Source organism: Arvicanthis niloticus, chromosome 2 (assembly GCF_011762505.2).
Source record: "Arvicanthis niloticus isolate mArvNil1 chromosome 2, mArvNil1.pat.X, whole genome shotgun sequence".
NCBI classification, from domain to species: Eukaryota; Metazoa; Chordata; class Mammalia; order Rodentia; family Muridae; genus Arvicanthis; species Arvicanthis niloticus.
In genome coordinates, this window is record NC_047659.1 from 51,673,196 (window position 1) to 51,693,938 (window position 20,743).

The following is a 20,743-nucleotide window of genomic DNA, read 5'->3' on the forward strand; positions in this document are numbered from 1 at the left end:
AACTGGTTGTGTGTTATTTTTTGTTGTTTTTTTGTTTTTAATTTTTTTATTGGATATTTTATTTACATTCAGATGTTATCCCCTTACCCCCTCCACCCAAGAACCCCCTATCCCATTCCCCCTCCTTCTGCTTCTATGAGGATGTGCCTCCACCTATCCCCCATTCCCACCTCCCACCCTTGAATTCCCAGACACTCAGCAAGGATCTCCTCTCCCACCTATGCCTGACAAGGCCATCCTCCCCTACATATACAGCTGGAGTCATGGGTCCCTCCCTATGTGCTCCCAGGCTGGTGGTTTAGACCCTGGGAGCTCTGGTTGGTTGGAATTGTTGCTCTCCTCATGGGGCTACCAACCCTTTCAGCTTCTTCAGTCTTCTCTCTAACTCCTCCATTGGGAACCCCTTAATCAGTTCAATGGTTAACTGTGAGCATCCACTTCTGAATATGTCAGACTCTGGCAGACCTCTAAGGAGACAGCTATATCAGCTCCTGTCAGCATGCACTTCCTGACTGTCTACCTTTGGTGACTGCACATGGGATGGATACACAGGTGGAATGGTCTCCAGAGGGCCCCTCCTTCAGTTTCTGTCCAACACTTTGTCTCCATATTTATTCCCTTGAGTATTTTGTTACTCCTTCTAAGAAGTACCAAAGCACTCACACTTGGTCTTCCTTCTTCATGAGCTTCATGTGGTCTGTGAGTTGAATCTTGGCTATTTCAAGCTTCTGGGCTAATATCCAATTATCAGTGAATGCATACCATGTGTGTTCTTTTGTGACTGGGTTACCTCACTCAGGATGATATTTTCTAGTTCCATCCATTTACTTAAGAATGTTTCAAATTCATTGTTTTTAATAGCTGAGTAATACTCCATTGTATAAATGTACCACATTTTTTTTGTATCCATTCCTCTGTTGTAGGACATCTGGGTTCTTTTCAGCTTCTGGCTATTATAAATAAAGCTGCTATGAACATAGTGGAGCATATGTCCTTGTTATATGTTGCAGCATCTTCTGGGTATATGCCCAGGAGTGGTATAGCTGGGTCCTCAGGTAATGCTATGTCCAATTTTCTGAGGAACCGACAGACTGATTTCTGGAGTGGTTGCACCATCTTGCAATCCCACCAACAATGGAGAAGTGTTCCTCTTTCTTCACATCCTCACCAGCATCTACTATCACCTGAGTTTTTGATCTGATTGGTGTGAGGTGGAATCTCAGGGTTGTTTTAATTTGCATTTCCCTGATGACTAAGGAATGAACATTTCTTTAGGTACTTCTTGGACATTCAAGTTTCCTCAGTTGAGAATTTTTTGTTTAGCTCTGTACCTCACTTTTTAATAAGGTTATTTGGTTGTCTGGAGTCTAATTTCTTAAGTTCTTTGTATATATTGAATATTAGCCCTGTATTGGATGTAGAATTGGTAAAGATCTTTTCCCAATCTGTTGGTTGCCATTTTGTCCTATTGACAATGTCCTTTGCCTTACAGAAACTTTGCAATTTTATGAGGTCCCACTTGTCAATTCTTGATCTTAGAGCATAAGCCATTGGTGTTCTGTTCAGGAACTTTTCCCCTGTGCCTAGGTATTTGAGGGTCTTTCCCACCTTCTCTTCTATTAGTTTCAGTGTATCTGGTTTTATGTGGAGGTCCTTTATCCACTTGGACTTGAGCTTTGTACAAGGAGATAAGAATGAAGAAGCCACAAGTAGCAAGGGGTCTCATAGCTGGGGAATAAACTAGTACAGTGATGATCTGCCCAATCTAGGCATATGGCTTATAAAAATAATAACTGGTTGCATGTTTTTATATGGGCTTATTGGGTAATAAATTACCACAACAACATCTCTGCTTTAAAAGTTCATGTTATTATAAATGGTGCTGTTATTTTATTTTCTAATGACTTATGTTTTTCTTTGGTATCTATGGGAGATTATTTCTAGAATCTTCAGGGAAAAAATGTATGAATATTCAAATTTCTTACATAAAATGACATCTTATCTGCATACAATATTTACACATCTTCTTGTATACACAGTCTCATCTCTGGGTTGCTTACCATACCTACTACAATGAAATGCTATGTGAATCACTGCTGTAGGGAGTAAAAATGATGTGGAAAAAAGTCTGTTTTGTTTAGTATGGATACATTTGGATTGTGTTACTGTTTTTGAGGCAGGATCTTATTACATAGTCCAGACTGGTTTCCATCTGAAGTCCTGCTGCCCCAGCCTTCTGAGTGCTGGGAGAAAAGGCATGTTCCATCACCCTAGCTCAAAATGCAACTTTTTCTTTTTGGTATATTTCAATCTGTAATTGTTTGAGTTCACAGACACAGAACTTACAAATCCAAGGGCCAAATGTTATTGGTATGTAGAAATTGAATATATATGTGTATATGTATATAACCTGTATCCATCAGTATGTCTATTTCAATTATTAATTTTAATAGGTCATCTGTAAATTGTTTGGGATGTTCTAGCCACACCATTGTGCCATCTTATTCTTCAATTCTTTTACCTTTCAATCATATGATGTTATGCCATCTGGCTTTCCTCTTTCATTTAACATAGAACATAGGATAGGTTTTTTTTTTAGGAATCCCAGCCTAATGCTGGGCGGTGGTGGCGCACGCCTTTAATCCCAGCACTTGGGAGGCAGAGGCAGGCGGATTTCTGAGTTCGAGGCCAGCCTGGTCTACAGAGTGAGTTCCAGGACAGCCAGGGCTACACAGAGAAACCCTGTCTCGAAAAACAAAAAAAAAAAAAAAAAAAAGGAATCCCAGCCTAAACATGAGTTGAACGAGGAGGGTATCAATAGACATGCTAATATGAATATGAACGGGGCTAAACTTAGGGGGCCTCAACTCTAGACAATGAACTATAGACCACTAAGGAATGTTGATGATGGAGAGGGAAGATCACCACCCGTGATCCTTTATGAGATGGTCAGCCCTGGAAACATATTCACAAGTCACATTATACAGACTGAGCAGGGTGTATTCAGTGTTTAGGAAGATACACACACTACACCTACACACCACCACCACCACCACCACTACTAGTACCACCACCACCACCACTAACACTACTAGTACCACCACCACCACCACCACTACCATCACCACCAACATTACCACCAACAATTAAAGAAAAAGAAGCCATGAATTTGTAGGGTGAGTCCAGATTCTGGCAGTTAGATCAATGCTAGCATTCCTCAGGAACTTACAAAACCAGTTCCCCAATGGCAGAAGGCACAAATGATTATCTATGGTGCCTATCAGCATAGCAAAGTACATGCTAGCTTTCAGGACCCCTGAGCATCACAAGCACCTTTCACACATTTCAGAGTCCATACTGGCCTCCTAGCTCTTCTCATCCTGCCCTTACACTGACTGTCTCTAGCTCATGGGCCTCTCTATCCCAGATTCTCATTATCTTTATAACCCTGTAGCTCTGTTTTATCCCTCTCTTGGTCTTCTTCTTCTTCTTCTTCTTCTTCTTCTTCTTCTTCTTCTTCTTCTCTCTCTCTCTCTCTCTCTCTCTCTCTCTCTCTCTCTCTCTCTCTTCAGTCTGCTGGCCTTTTTCAGTCTACTCCATTCTCTCCGTGCTCTGGACTCTTCCTCTGGCTGTACTCTCCCTCCAGTCTACAACAAAACCTTCTACTTAACAGCACATTCGAGTATCATTCTGTCAGTTTATATATCTGGTACTCAAACCCTTAGTTCATACAGTGGGTAATACACAAGAGGTTTTGGAGGGGTGAAGAGGAAACAGTATAATTATATTATAATCTTAAATTTTTCTTAAATTATTTAAAACTTAAAAAATGAATTCCAGATGTAAAACAAAACAGACTAAAACAAAAATGAGCATAAAAAAATCATTCATCCACTGTACCCTTCTCACAGATATTTATTAATGCCTCCCCTATGTGGACTGCAGAGTATTGGGAATATAAAAATAAACTTGTCATTATCCTTGAAGAACTCAGACTACTGGAGACAGAAGCAAAGATATGTATCCAAGTAGACAATGTTCAGACTGCAGTATTTGAGAAAGCTCCAAAGAAGACTATAGAGAAATCAAGAATAGCTTTAGACCCCTTAAAAACAAATCTTCCATAATGGCATTGAAGATAACGTTTATTGGCTGCTCAATGTGTGTTGGTCCTTCCTGCAGCACCGTCCCTTGAGTTATTTTATATACTCTTCAAATAACCCAGAGAGGTAGGTACTGTTACCATCTGCCCTTATCAGATAAGGCTTGGAAAGATTAACCACCTTGAATGGAAGAGCCTGGTTCAAAGGAGGCCAGACAATAACAAACACATCCATCAAAGTTATCTCTTGAAAGAACAGAACGGCTTTCTTCCTTTCCCCAAGGATAACATCAGAATTAAGACAATGCCAGCAAGCAGGAGAGGAGGCAGTCAGGTTGATGAAGCTTCATGGGTATAACCTATGGGTAAGGAGCTCCAGCTTCCCTAGAATGGCTGGGCCCCCTTTGTTTTGCCAAGGAAGGGTCACACAGCACTGAACAGACCATGGTAGTCTGAGCCAGTACAGAACAGTAGGTGTGCTTGTCTCTCCCCCCTCCCCCCCCATTCTGAGGCAACTGAGGCTCTTATCTAATCTCTCCCATAAATCTTATGTAGCTAAGGGATGCTTTACATCACAAAAGGCAATGGAATAGGAACATTCAGTGAGATTGGAGAGCTCTGGAGTCTGGGGGGGGAGAAAAACAAACCTTAGGCTGCTTGCTAGAAAAAGAAATTTATTTACTTATTTTTTTAAAGTGATATATAGATATAGATATTTTAAAAGAAATTCTGGGTATATGAACTCTCCCATCCATAAGGATGGAAATATGAATATCCAGCTTGAGTAAGATGGTAGTGGGGAACCTGGGAGATCTGACCAAAACAATAGGGCATTCAAAGTGACCCTGGAATCAAGGTAGACAAAAAGCACAAGAGCTTTTGTATGGTAAAATCATCAAGGTAGAACCTGTCCAAAAACATAAATAATGAAGACTTGAAGAAGTGAAACATGAAGGATCCATGATGTAGGGCTCAGAGAGACTGGACAGGACGCCAGAGCTTGTGATCTTAACCCAAGATTTTACTACTTTTCTAAAATATGATTGCATTGCTACAGTCTTTCCAGAAATCAATTTATTAATGTGTATTGTGTATTGTGTATTAATGTGTATTGTGCTCCAGATGGAGCACAAAAAGTATAAGTAACTTCCGGCTTATTGATGACATGTATTGATACCACCTGTCTGATGGTAATTATCAAAACTATGAACAAAAATTCCCAATATGAGTATGAACCACATCATTATTTATTGTAATAATACATCAAAAATGGCATGAATATTCAGAAGTTAAGTAGATCATAGCTCACCCATACAATGGAACGTCATGCATCTGATTAAAGTCATGTTATAGAAGAGTGTATCTGGACATGGGAAACATTTCCTATGTTAAGTGATAACTGTGCAGGTATCTGTGGATGTGCAAACCCTCATATACACTGACAGATACTTCAAAAGCTATAACCATGATGGTTCCCTCTGAATCCATTACCTCTGGGAGTTTGAAAATGATTGATTCTAGTTCCTAAATTTTAAATAAGGAATATAAATTACTTGCACACAAGGAAACTAGTTATGTTCAAAATCGAGCAAACACAGGCACAATGGTGTTAAACCGCACAGAATGATAAAATAGGAGACAGACTGAAAGGAGGATGTTCAATTTATCAGCAAGTAGGTTAATTAAAGTGGAGATGGTGAAGCAATGAAGGGGTGGGATCAGGAATTAAAGTCAAGTGTAGCAGAGGAAGGTCACACTGAGAAAGCTGTACTGCACAGAGCTAGAGTTTTCAATCTGCTGAACACGAGAGAGCCATGAGGCAACAGAGAAGCTTGTGTCTTTACATTTCCCTCACTGTGTCTGAGGGAAGAGAGGGAAGAGGTCTCCCTGGTTACCAGGTGGGTGAATGAGTGTTGGGGAGTAGGGCGGTGATCATCACTCTTGATGAGTCCTCCAAGTGAGAAAGAGGACAGCCAAGGCGAGTACCAGAGCGTGAAGGGAGTAACGTTTCTGATTAAAGATCGTTAAGACATTTCTCTGCTCTGCTGTGAGTAGCAGGATATTGTTTCTGGAAAACTGAGTAAGGCCTGAGAGCTTATGTCATCCTCTGATGAGCTGAAAGAGGAGAAGGAAAGTGGTACCCGTAATAGATGCACAGGACTGCCAAACAATGAATCCCAAGTCAGGCCAAAGAAGGATGATTTGGCAGAGGGAAAAGAGTAACTCCTAACCAATAGTGTCATAGCTTAAATCTGAAATGTTTCCCAAAGGCTCATATGCTGAAGGGGTAGCCTTCTTATTGGCAGGTGGTGGGGACTTTGGAGGGTGCTGTCGATGGGAGGAAGGTAGGTCTGTGGAAGACACGGTGTTCAAAGAGATTGGGACCGCAGCCCTTCTCTCTCCCTGTGATGGCTACTGGGAGCCAGCCTTCTCTAACACAGGCTATTACCACAACAGACCCAAACAACTGAATGAAGCAATCATGGATTCAAAGTGCAAATCCTAATAAAACTTATCTCCTACTAAGTTGATTGTCTTGTGTATTTTATCATAATAATGGAAAGCCATTAACCGATAACTGATAACAAATTAATTGATAACAAATCTCCAGATTATACCAGCAAATGAAACTCCACCAACAAATGTTGGCTGAATGACTCCCAAGCAAGTCACCCCAGACTCCCAATGCCCCCAATTTTATCATCTCTGTCTCCTGTACACCACACTGGAAACATTGGTTATATCCTGTTATGGTTGGTATTAATGCCAACTTGCTACTAAGTAGAATCACCTGAATAGAGAGCCTCATCTGAAGGATTGTCCTGATTTGATTTGTCCCATTTGTGGAGGAACCTTCAGAATGAAGCCCAGATTAAAAACCAGTGTTTCAGAAAGAAGCTGACCTCACCTTTTGCTGGTTTGGCCTTTCTCTCTCCCTTTAGTTGATTTAACTCAGCTGCTGCGATTTCATCTCTTGCAGCAGAGTCAGCACTTCCAAGCTTTCATGGTAGACAGAGTAGGGCGCGAGGGCTCCTTAGAAAGTTCCCAGGCTTCCAGTGCCTGACTGCAACTACTGAAGTATCTATCCTGCCTTGTGGACTAACTGCCCACCTCCCCCAAGGTACATAGATATTCGAGGACCACTCTGATTATTGGGGCAGCCAGCCTCAATGACTGATAGCTGGGTTCTTGGCATCTCACAGTACAATATGTAATATGTAGTACATAACACGTAACACACAACACACAACATATAATATGTAATTTTTATTAAGGTTTGCTAATGAATTGTATGTATATTATAAATGAATAAATATATACATACACATATGCATATATGAATATGCACATATATCTCCTTGTTTCTGCTTCTCTAGAGCAGTAGTTCTCAACCTGTGGGTCATGATCCCTTTGGAGTCACATATCAGATATTTCATTGTGATTCACAAAAGTAGCAGGATTATAGTTATGAGGAAGTAATGAAATAATTTTATGGTTGGGGGTCATCATAACATGAAGGTCTGTATTAAAGGGTTGCAGCATTAGGAAGGCTGAGAACCACTGCTCTAGGGAACCTGACTAAAACATATTTTCATTTTGATGTTCCAGTTGATTCTCTTTTTCTTGTTTATAGTTTGTTTTACGAAAATATATGTGTGTGGACGTGTTTTAATGTATTTAAAGCATTTTAAAACTGCAGATATTGTGTTAACAGTCAAAGAAATACCTGTCAAAAAACATTCCTGCCTTATTATTCCACAGACTTTCTACCTAATCATCCTCATATAAAATTCACACCATTAGAGGCCCTCAAACAAGTCTATGTGAGATGAAGCAGCCTAACAGGTTACAGTTCAAATAAATACACTCCATCAGGGTACCCAGTACCAGCCAATTAAAAATCTATCTACTTAAAGACTTGCCTACACCTGTCCTGATGAGATATTGCCAGCTAAGAGACCCAATTAAAGATGGTTGATGGTTTTAGCTACTGGATCCTTCAAAACAGATCTGTCACAGTTTTCAGCCTCCCAAAGTACAAGTGTAAAATGAACTGGTAATGTGTTACTTTCCTTTAATCTGTGATACGTTTCCTTTCCCTCCTCTACATTATCCATAGAGTCATCTGCTGGGGAGACATTCTGGTTCTAGGACTAAGAACTAAGAACTAAGGACTGAGGACTAAGGACTAAGGACTAAGGACTAAGGGTAGATGAGGGAGAACAGTCAGTCCCTTCATTTCCCAGAAATGAGAATAGAGTCTACTGTTTCATCCTGAATATAAACTTAATCCTAACATCTTTTAGATCACCTACAAATGATTCCTTAAATTCTTAACCAAACAAAACAAAAACCCAAGAAGCCAAACAACCAACCCAAACCAAACAGAGGACACAAATCCCGTTCTTTGTGCTATAAGTTAAGGCCCGGGAGTCCTGCCTGAGTCTTTGTACTGGGGGTCAGGGGGTGGTGGTTCATATTTGTCTTCACTTCTATTTCCCATTATATCTCACGGTTTCAGTAACCCTGGTGGCCCCACACCTCCCCACTCCTTACTTTCAGGAATTGTGTCCACGCCCCAATCTTCCCCACTGAACCCTATTTTTGAGAAAAGATCTGAACTAGCTTGTAGGGTGAGTGGCTGTCAGAGAGCAGGAGCGTGTGCTCGCACGCAGATCCACGGAACGTTATTCATTAATGGTTTCAGCTTAGCAGTTTCCTTTTCACCAGAAGCGTTACTGATGGATCGGAAGGTATTCTAGAGAATAGAGAATGCGTCGTCCTGCCAGGATGACACTATGAAGTGCTCCTCTGTGATGCTCTGACAGCTGAAATGGGCTCTAATGCTCTCAGGCAAAGGACCTTGGAGTCTGGGGCCCCATTATCCTTAAGTGCAACATTACAAGGGCAAGTACTTTTGAGTCATCTACAACAGGCTTTTAAAAATCAGAACTTCACAGGGTGAAATTGCATGGGATGGAAGGCAGTGGCTTAGGGTCAGAAAAGGGTCCTAAGCCTCAATATTAGCTCTGTAACTCAGTGGCCGAGGGTGTCTGGGTGGTGGTGGACTTCCTGCCACTCTCACCTTTCTAACAAAAGCAGAGCCCGCCAACCCAGTTCTTACATAAAGCCCGTCTGAGCTTCAAGTTACTTTCTGCTCTTCCCATTGCTTAAAGAGCCTCTCCTATTAAAATATCGAGCCATCATTTGTTCTGACTGTGGTCAGAATACAAACTCCAGATAGGATAACCCTGGAAACTCTTCCTATAACTATTCAATTGGAAGCAAATACTGAAATAAGCGAGAAAATAGAATACACCTGATTGAATAATGGCTTGTTTTCTGTTAGTGTATTTGTGCAGTGTCTTCTTTTTAATCTAGTGTGAAACTAAGGGCAGAAAGCATCACAGGTGATGTTCTACACAACAGCCAATTACAAGAGTTGAATTCGGAAGCCCAATGCCAAGCAAAAGGGAAAGCTAAGATACTTGTTTTCTGTTGAAGGTGCTTTCTAGAAGGTGCAGTACAAGAAGCCACATGACACCAGGACAGATCATTTACAGAGACGGTTCAGCAACATGATACTAGGCCAGTATTAAACAACGATCTTGGAACCAAACTACGAAAATACTCCATACAGGCAGAAGCGAGAAAAAACAAACTATCTGAATAAGTTGTGTTACTTCTACTCATATTTTAAAATCCTTGAATAATATTTTAACATAATTCTCAGAAAGCTCTCAGTACCTTGGTAAAATTTCATTTAAGTGATAAAGAGTCTAAAAAACTTTAAAAACTTTATAATTTTGCATGGTCATAAAAATGATATGAACATGTGAAAATGTCAAAGCAACAATGAAACTAAAAGCTCCACTCTTATCATCTCTAGTGATGCTAGTGGTTGTCAGTCTGCAATAAGACTGTCCTTATCTTCTCTTACAAACAAATCTGCACACACAGGGAGGTGGCCAGTTCAGGATCTGGACAGCATCCCAGAAGGGAGATCTTACAACATTTTAAAAGGAGGAGAACACAAAGTGTGGGTGAGCATGGTGGGTTGTTGCATTAACCAATCATATTTTGACATAGGAGTTAAACAAGCAAGTTAACATTGGTGACTGGGCCTTAGCCGGATCACCTGGTTTCAGGGTCCTTGAGTCAGCTTTTGCAATCTCCCGGACTCTGATCTGGAATCTAGAATGATAAATCTAAACTCAGTTACGTTCTTGCCACTAAGGTGGTTTTGTTCCTGAGATGGCTTGACTCAGGAAACTGTCTTCTCACACTCGGACATCCTTGGCCATAGCCAGTACTCTACTAGGCAAGGAACTCCATTTTGCCATCAATCTGATCAGCATACAAATACCATTGCCATCTGGCTAACACCTTGACTTCAGCCATGGGAGATCACGAGCAGAGAGCCCAGAGGTGTCATTCCTAGACTTCTGACCACCAGAGGCTGCATGATGGAGGGTAGGGGTTCTTAGTTGCTGAGTCACCGTGATTTATCATGCAGCAGCAGAAAATCAATACATGTCGATTTGTGACAGGGCAAGAAGACAAGGCAAGGATCCTCCATCGTGCTGAGGCCACTTCAGGTTTAACTGGAATCTGATCTCCTTGGTGGAGAATCCCGTGGAAAATTACCCAACTCTATTCTAGAAACCCAACGATTGGAAGTTCTAGCCAATTTATCTTAGTTTCTGCTAAACTGCATTTGAACCCCATCCAGTGAACTGCTTGTGTTAGCTTCTGTTTAAACTTGCTTTTGAGGCGCGCACCCCTTCCGTACCTCGCACATGCGCAGCTGCTGAGCAAAATGCCAGGACACGGTTTCTGCCCTCAAAACCCTGTGCTCTGGACTTTCGAGGCCACACCTAGGTTGCTAACTACTTGAATGTAGTCTCCGCCAGCTAGAATAAAGACTTTCAGTTAGCTATAAACTGTGTCTGAGTGGCCATCTATGGAGGGCTACGCATAACAGCATTCTTTTCGACATCTTTAGAAGCAAACACGGACAGCGCTTCCCCTAAAAGAAGATATACAATAACTGATAAATACAAAACGTACCCCCAAAATCTATCAACATGAGTGTTTTTATACCACAATAGATAAAGTCAAGGTATATTAATAATTTTTCAGGTGTTTTCAAGGATCATAGATTTTTGAAACATAAGAATAATTATAGTGATCATAAGTGGCACTTTTTAAAGCTCATTTTTTGGAGATATAACTATTTTATGTAGCATTCTGTCATGGCTTCCTAAGAAATTTGGCCTTAAAACACATGTACATTTTCAAGACCAACAGGCATCCCATGTGAGAGTCAGACTCTAGGCAAACAGAAGGTGGATAATTACCAGATTCCCCTGCTAGTTCTCCATCAGAGGAAACTCCATTAACTATTTAAGAGACTGACAAAGAGAATACCCAGCAGGGGACAGCTGAGATTATTTGCCTCACAGTCCCCTCAACAGGTACCTGACAGCACCTGAGGTCGAGAGCACCTTAAAGCCATTCTTTGCAGCTTCTATCAAGAGGAAAAGCAACAATTACAAAACTAAGATTTGAAAACAAGGATCATTCTCTTCCTGTGTATGCTTGGGCTGAGTTTCTAAGCCTCCCAGAAGTTATTCTAAGGTGGGAATGGCACAGATATTGGAAAGCTAGCTTGCTTGTATACTTTGTATAGCAAAGCAAGGCTTGATGGAGTGAATTACTTATTAAAAGGATCAATAATCATCTTAGCATCATTATCACCTTTTTGATTGGTTCTATGGCTTAAAAGCAACCAGCAAAGGGCAGGGGGGATGGCTCAACAGTTGAGAGCACTTGTTGCTCTTGCAAAGAACCCACGTGACAGCTCTCAACCACCCTTAATTCCAGTTCCAGGGTGTCCTAGATCCTCTTCCGACCTCCACCAGTACCAGGTACATAAGTATACAGGGCTCGCTCTCTCTCTCTCTCTCTCTCTCTCTCTCTCTCTCTCTCTCTCTGTCTCTCTCTCTGTCTCTCTGTCTCTCTGTCTCTCTCTCTCACACACACACAAGCAAAAAACTCATTTACATTAAACATGTCAATTTAAAAACTGTCCTTAAAATTTATACAGATACAGATACACATATACAGACACACACACACACACACACACACACACACACGTTAGACACACATGTTATGTCTCAAACCAGGACAAATGGCTACCTGAGGTGTCTATTAACATATCAAAACTGATGCTGGTCACCACAGCTGGCATACTCTAACCCCTACCCTGAACTCTCCAGAGAGCATTTGGACTGCCCTTCCCCAAGCTGGCTCTTCCATATAGAATCCAGCCATTTTGGCTGCACTGATCTTTTTTTTAACCCCCTTTGCTCTTGTGGCCCAGGCCACCCCTCTCGCTTGGCAGCTCCTTTCTTGTTCTTCCTTCCCTCTCCCCTCACATGGCTTGGCTCAGTCTAGCTGTGTTCACTCTGAACTCTCCCAGATGTCTCTATCTTTGCCCCTTTCTGGATTCTCCCTCCTATTCATGATAAACCTTCTCCCCCACCAAACCTAGGAGCAGTCATGTCCTTTTCATGTCTTTTTTTTTTCAGTCATTTTATTGATCATATCAATTAAAAGCAACCAGCAAAGACAAAGGGCAGGGGGATGGCTTTCCCCCCCCATTCATTTATCATTTAAATGATAGATCATTAAAACATTGAACTTAAAGATCTAATCAGAAACCTTTTGGATACACAAAATGAAGCTTACTTTCTTTATATAATGCTCATACTTGGCAGAATCAGACACATAATGCTGAGTGCAGAATGCCGTAGGTGAATACACACAATGTTAGTCAATTTAAAGTTCAGAGAGACACAACATGCAAACATAGTTGGTAGAACTTCAAATGTGCGCAATGAACCTACATAGGCCAGCAAAGAAACGATAAATTCAAATTCTGGATATTGGCTACCCATGGGGGTAGGGAATATGGAGATGGGGCCAGGGAAAATCAATACTAAAATTCAAAAGTAATGATCTTTTTTAAATCTGGGGTTGGGGTGGGCATATAGGTGTGCACATGTTCTCTTATGTAGATATTTGTGAACTCAGGGGAAAGGGCAATGATTTAAATTTGTTGTTTTTCTTTTTCTCTAGAATTTGATCTTCCCCATAGTCCAGAGCTAAGAGCAGAAGGGCAGCAATTCACACCCAATTTAGTGATCCGATCTAGGTCAGGAAACACTTATCCTTCCCACAGCCAATTAAACATGTTGACTTTGGAACAACTGGCAGTTATGATTGTCTGCATAGCCAAAGTCCTTGGGCTGTTCATTTATTATTAGTGGCAATCATGGGATTCTGAGAGCTTTTCTTAATAACATTGTATGAACAGAAATATTTTCGTTAGTACCAGCTCTTTCTCAGATCAAGGAAGGGAGACATAGCAAGAGAGAGAACTTACTACACTGCTCTCTGCTCCACGCACAGTGCTACAGCATGCAAATGCTGACACCCATGCCATCTTCCCTCCAGAAGCCATACAACCAGGTGCTGGGGTGCTCTTCCTCACAATCAAAGTAAAGACACACAAGACTATGTGCTTTCCTGGAGTTCAAACTCAGTGTCTCAGGGTGCAGAGAGCTGGAAGGTGATCACCATTAGGACAGATTGGGAGTTGATCAAAGGGTTTCCAAGATGGGAGCACCAAAGCCAGGAAGAAGAGAAAGACCATGGAGAATGGAGCCTGGGAGAGGATTGGTTCAAGAGATGGGCAATTGGGGGATTTAACATCTCCAGAGATACGAAAAGACGATCTGATGAGTCATTTATCAGATTTAGATTCTTGCTTCCATGGCATCAATAGGTCCCCATAACAGCTATATACAAGATGGTCCGTGGGGTCTGAGAGATGGTAGGATAGCATCCTCACACATCTAAGCATGAATCAGCTCTCAATTCTATGAATGGCTATAATAACCCCCTAGTTTTTAACATATCAGGGATTAAATGTCCCTCTCACTAGCAATTTACTTTCTATTCAATAGCCATGGTGGTCATTGTGCAATACGACTCCTGCTGGTTCATGTGTGTCATCCCTGTACTCCACAGGTAGGCAGGAGAACTGCTGTATAACGAGACCCTGTTCAAGAGTCTTGAAAGTCAAGACTAAGTCAAGAGCAAGTAAATTAATTAGATTAAAAATTAAAAAAAAATACTGCCAGGAGAGTGGTGGCAAATGCCTTTAATCCCAGCACTTGGGAGGCAGATGCAGGTGCATCTCTGAGTTTGAGGCCAGCCTGGTCTACAGGGTGAGTTCCAGGAGAGCCAGGGCTATCCTGTTTACTGGGAGCAATTTTTAAACTATGCTAGTGATTCTAGCTTCTGTTGGCCAAAGAGCGTGTCATATGTGTTTTTATTATTATCTCCAACGAGCACGTCATGTATATGTTTTTATTATTATCTCACAGTTTAATATCAAGTCTGCCCTATTATGAGAGTGTCAAAGTAAGGATCATCATTTCACCCCAAATCTGGGCAGACCCAGACAGTAGCAGCCAACAGCAGGCAATTCTGGGAACCAGATCACAGAGGGAGCAGAAGTGTCAATTATCTTGGTAACTGTGGTTCTGCATGACATTCCTTCTCCACCTCAACCAGAAAAGTCATCAATATTGTGACAACAGGACCTCGAAATAGAGGGCTCATCTTACCTCAGCGTCAAAGCGCGGGTCCTGGTAGGCATCACTGACATTCACGGGAAGGCCTGTCGAAGCAACCAGCTCAGCGATGCTGTTATTTATCAGCCAGTCAGAGTAAGATGATTTCTCCACGCTTTCTTTGAAACTGTCAGAGCACCAGGCCAGCAATAAGAAAGAAGAGAAACTAAGTTTGTTGGAAAGTAAGCTCAGTAAGGCTACATTAATAACAACATCACTTGTCCTCATTATGGAGGGATAAACAGTATTAGTCATAGAATGGCAGGGAGATAATTATCAGGAGCCAATTTGAAACTCCTTCCCCACTAGAGTGGAAAGTAATCAGACCATGGATAGAAACACAGATCCTCTATAAGCCGGAGAACAACTCTAGGCTGTGTTTAAGCCTCAAGGTAGACAGATAAAAGCACACAATAAAGCAAAGACCAAACTGATAACAGAACGCCAACACAGCTTCATACATTTCCACTGGATTCCTCTGTTTGACCCCTGAGCTGAACATTCCAGATGTTTTGATACCAAGAATTGAGGGCAAAACTGGAAAATAAAAGTTAGATGTTTGGGGGTTGAGGATGGAACACAAGGCCTTATGCAGGCTAAGCCAGCGGCCTATCACTGAGCTACATCTCCAATGGTAACACAGCCCTATTGGTGTTTTTAGTTTAAGTTGCATTTTACATAAGAAAATATTAAGATTGTAAATGGTCATTGCTATTACACTGTTTGTAACCATTTGTTCCTAGTTGTTATTAGACTGTATGTACCCATTTGGAGTCCATGGCACACTGAGAAGAGGAGGAGCAGTTGCAGGAGTTGTCATGGAGACCACCAGATGCAGGAATGAGCATGAGGGATAGACATTATCATCTACCATCAGCTCTAAACCACATCTGTGACAGGTAAGCTCAGAACACATTTGTGATATTATTCATCTCTTAATGCATATAGGACACGAAGAATACACAAACTTATTCTCTGCAGATCTCTAGCTGCAAATGGAAGTTTTAATAAGAAGCCTGGGTTTACAGCTCTTAAGTGGTACATAAATCAGATGTACAAAGACTGGGAACTTCAAAGAGAAGTTGTTTCGTTTCCAAACACAAATAACCAAGTCTGTGTTCTGTTTTCTCCTTTCTACCCTACACCTATGACAAATGAAGCTTTATGTTATGCTTTTAGGAAAGCAACAGAGAGGAAGAAGCATGGTAATGTACCTGATATGTGGACCTAAGCTAACAGATTCAACCCTAAAGTTATAAAAACCGTGTGGACTGAATTCTTGATGCTCTTTCAAAGAGGCATTGACTTACCACTGCATTCTGTGGTGTCTGTACACTTTATTTTACAGTAGATTTATTCTGTGTGTATGGATACATGGGGGTACATGTACCTGTGAGCATTTGTGTGTGTGTATGTGTGTGATCATTCATTTTACTTATTGAGCATCTCTCAAATTCCTTAGGCTTGCTAGTCAGTGACCTTGAGAGACCAACCTATGCCTCTCCCCTAGTACTACAGTTGCACATGGGCTCTGTCAGGCCCCATTTTAATATGAGCACAGGAGATATGAACTCAGGTTCTTGTGCTTGCACACACTTTACCAACTGAGCCATCTCTCCAGCTCCATACACTATGATTTTAAAAGTTTTCATGATCCAATAATTTGGGAAGTGATGGCCTATTATGTGCTGTAAAGTGTGGGGGAGAAAGGGCTGTAGTGTGACCTTAGAAAAACCTGAGTAGAGAAGTCAAGATCAGACCTGAGACGAGGAAGGATAGTGGACAGAGAATGAGTATCAGACAATTCAACATGTGTCTTTTGAGATGGGCATGGGTTCACAGAAAAGATTGGGGGTGTGAGGAGGAAACATCAGGAATTTCAGATAAGCACAGCAAAATGAGTGATCGATCACATAGAGAGGAATAGACTAGGAAGTAGGCCAGAGTCCAAGAATTGAGACTCTTGAAAGAGTTGCTGGGACCTTAGCTATAGGCAACAAAGAACCATTTACAAATATGGAAAAGAAAAAGCCATTCAAGCAATGATTTTTAGGAACCTTCAAGGTAGTGAATAAGAAGTCTTAGCTAAGAGAGACCAAAGATGTGAAAGGGCTCCAGATAGTGACCTGCAGATGTCAGGCCTATGTCAAGGTCTCAGTGGCCAGACACCAGTGATGTACATTTTGCTCCTGAGTATCTGGCATGATTCATAGCAAGGTTTCGTTTTGAGAAGTGATGGGGAGAGAAAGACAGCAGGTGTTCCAGAAACATGGACAGATTACTTGTGGGGAAAACTCAGGACCAGAATCTCAATCAGTCCTCAGGTCTACAAAGGTAAAGTTATTTTCAGGGACATGAAGTTTAAATGGCTGGGATTGTCTCAGGGAGAGCTGCGTAGAGAAATTGATATTGAAGGGAAGAAAGGAGGGGAAAGGGTAGAGACACCGGGGAACGGGAGGGAGAAGAAAGGGAAAACAGATTTATTATCCCTGAAGAACAAGGCCAGTCTGGATGTTTTGTTAACTAACTTGCCGTCTCTGTCTGCATCTTTATAAGATGAATGTCGTTTTCTACATCTTTACTAACTCAGAAGAACTGAAGCCCAGAGATGCTCTCTAACTTCCTAGGAGATCCGGTTTTCCCAGTTCTCACCCCTAACTTGCAGAAGACTTTGTTTCTTCATTATCCGTCTGGAGTTTAATAAGCAGAAGAAAACCAAGACTCGTGGACTACCTTCTGAAAATGGGGGGGGGGGGGGGAGAGAACCAAACACAAGAGAGGCAGGAGGAACAGAAAGTAGCTAACACTTTGCTTTGAGCCACTGAGACGGGAAAGGAGGAAAAACACTGCAGTGCTTCACTCTTTAGAATCTCAGACCCCCACTTAAAGAATTCCCAAAGGAGGAAAGATGACAAAACACCACTGAGCTAGGGCTCCCAAAAGTCTCCTTCTAAATCTAGGACATTTTAGCATTTTTCTCAGTTCAGACTGCAAACTGCATTGAAATAATTCCAACATCAAGTAACAGATGTAGAAATAGGAGCTTCGAATCCATGCCAGGCACTGTGGAAAGAGTAGACAAAAGCTATGGTCTTTGCCCTTATGGTCCTTACAGCTGAAGAGAAGAAGATACAAGCACACTGGCATTTAAACAGCATATACATTGAAATACCCAGTGCAAGTCTCGAATAAGAAAAACTGCCGTGCAGTTAGGTGGCCAAGTCACCAAGTCAGTTGAACCAACTGTGCTGAAGAGGCTTAGGGAGCTGGTGGTGTAGCCTGGCTAAGGAGGTAAGTAAGGAGGTAGTGCCCAATGACTATGACAGTGCAAACAGTCCTTCTGCAAACATCCTTGCATGTGTCCAGTTGATGGTTCACAGGTTAAGGTTTAGGAGCTAGAATGACCAGAGAGAAGTCAGGGAAGTTGATTTGTCACTTTGTATCATTGTCTTGGTCTGGGTTGCTGTAACAAAATACCATGAGCAGGTGTGCAATAAGCAGGTGGCCTCGGGTTCCTTCTTGCTGTATTTCACAGGATGAGAGGAACAGGAAACCTCTCCAGGGCTGCTTCTGTAAGGATCCTGATCCTGTTGATGAGAGCTCACCAACACGATCTAATCGTCTCCCAGAGGCAGCATCTACAGGCATTCCCACATAGGGGATTGGTCCAATAAATGAACATCCAGACTGCAACAACCAAATTCTGGCTTTCATACCAGTTCAACCTTTCAGTCCCAATCACAGTGCGGCTGCAGCCTTTGGAGCCTTGCTTCTTTTCTTTGTTCTCGTTTTTTTTTTTTTTTTTAAAGGGTGATTTTTGTGCTCTATAATTCAGACCCTCATTTTGAAATCAGAGCTGTCCCATTCAAATGGCCCCTTTCACCACCGTGATTTCAGGTGAGTTACCATAGTTCATCTGTAAACTGTATATGAACTGGGGATAGTAGCACTAATTAGACAGTTTTAGTTCAAACTAAAGTAAATATTTTGGGCCAAGAGTTTAGCATAGTAAACATCTTTTGAAAGCATAACATCTGCAGCAAATTCTCACATAGAAGTCAGTATTCCTTTATACATTACAATGTAATACATTTCATTACAATTGAAAGGGTACCAGTTAGTTCTGATTTTTTGAGGAATATCCTTGGCATAATGGGTCAGTTCTTTCACATACACCCTGTTGGAGAATCTTGTCCTGACTCCTGAGAACCCCTGTACTCTGTATTGACTAAGGACCCCTGTACTCTGTATTGACTAAGGACCTCTGTATTCTGTATTGACTGAGTACATTCTGTATTCTGTATTGACTGAGGACCTTTGTATTCTATATTGACTGAGGACTCCTGTAATCTATATTGACTAAGGATTCCTGTATTCTGTATTGACTGAAGACCCATGTATTCTGTATTGACTGAGGACTCCTGTATTCTGTATTGACCGAGGATCACTGTACTCTGTATTGACTGAGGACTCCTATATTCTGTAATGATTGAAGACATCCTGTATTCTGTACTCACTGAGGACATCCATTATTCTGTATTGACTGAGGACCCTGTCCTATATTCACTGATGTTTCCTTTCTTTGTGCTGGTTGTTGTTGGACACAGTTAAGACCATGGACAGCTCTTCAGACATAACAGTTCTCTTTAAAACAGTGGTTCTCAATCTGTGGGTCACGAGTCCCAAAAGATCACCAGAAAACACAAATATTTGCATTATGATTCATAATAGCAGAAAATTATATTTATGAAGTAGCATGACATATGGTTATGAGTGGGGCTTACCACAAAGAGAGGAACTGCCTTAAAGCGTTGCAGCATTAGGAAGGTTGAGAACCACTGGCCTAAAGAAATGAGTGCTGATTAAAATCTAGCCTGAACATACATATTCACTTGCACTTGTACCTTCAAAGAAGGTACGAATTCCCACAGAGATGCTGGTGTGGAGCCAGTGACTGGCTTCCATCTCCTCTTCAAGACATCTGAGAGAGTGGCACGTAACAGCTCCCTTGGTCTTCCCCAAAAGATCATCCTGAGCAAACATAAATCTGATCTCCTCATCAACTTATTCTGTGGCATGTCTTCCTATTTATACCAGTTACAGACATAGCTCCATCAGTATTTGATCCTCAGTATGAAGGCCAGTCTAAAACAGTCTTCTCCAGGGAGTCTGAGCTTTCTAGGTTCTGTCCTAACAATGAAGGTTTGAATTTTTTTTTCCAGCAAGTTTTACCAGGATTTTGTGAGATCAACTTAACATCTAAAGTTTAATTAACCAGTTATAGAGACCAAAGACCAACATCCACATTTTCATTTATAACTAACCAGGTTAAGAAAAACATACCTGCAATACAAACATTCCCAGACCTTCATAGTTTAAGGGTGCACATGAGGTCAGCTAAGTGCTTTTCTGCGTCATGCACATAGCTGTAAGAACACAGGCACCTCTGGTCCCCTGCATCCTGCGTCTCCAGGGAGACTTACTCTTTCATTCAAAACTTCTGGTCATAGCTCACTTTGAAACCATATGAGGGAGGCTCACAGCTGCATCTCAGGGTATCAAATGTTTTCCACCAAGCTCTGTGAAACATTTTGGTCCTTAGATATTAAGGTCATACTGTTTGGTGCACACTGTCATATAACTAATTAAAGAACTTCAGACTACCAGACCCTTGTCTGTATTGATGAGCACTAGAGCTGTGCCTATAGTCTCATACAGATATTTTGGAGAAATCTTGATGTTTTATTTCTTAGTTAGGGTTTCTATTGCTGTGACAAAACACCACGCCCCCCCCCCCCAAAAAAAAAACCAATTTGGGGGAGGAAGGGTTTTATTTAGCTTACAATTCCATATTGCTGTTCATCACTGAAGGAGATCAGGACAAGAACTAAAACAGGGCAGGATCCTGGAGGGAGGGACTTCTGCAGAGGCC

At 41.5% G+C, this 20,743-nt stretch overlaps 1 protein-coding gene across 1 annotated transcript in view; it reads right to left on the reverse strand.

Annotated features, from left to right (window-relative positions):
* Window positions 1–20,743, reverse strand: part of Pde11a (phosphodiesterase 11A) — a 353,700-nt gene that overhangs the window by 166,045 nt on the left and 166,912 nt on the right. Inside the window, exon 6 of the mRNA XM_034496108.2 lies at window positions 14,806–14,938. Within this exon, the coding sequence (XP_034351999.1) occupies window positions 14,806–14,938 (133 nt within the window). The remainder of the gene's footprint in view (window positions 1–14,805; window positions 14,939–20,743) is intronic.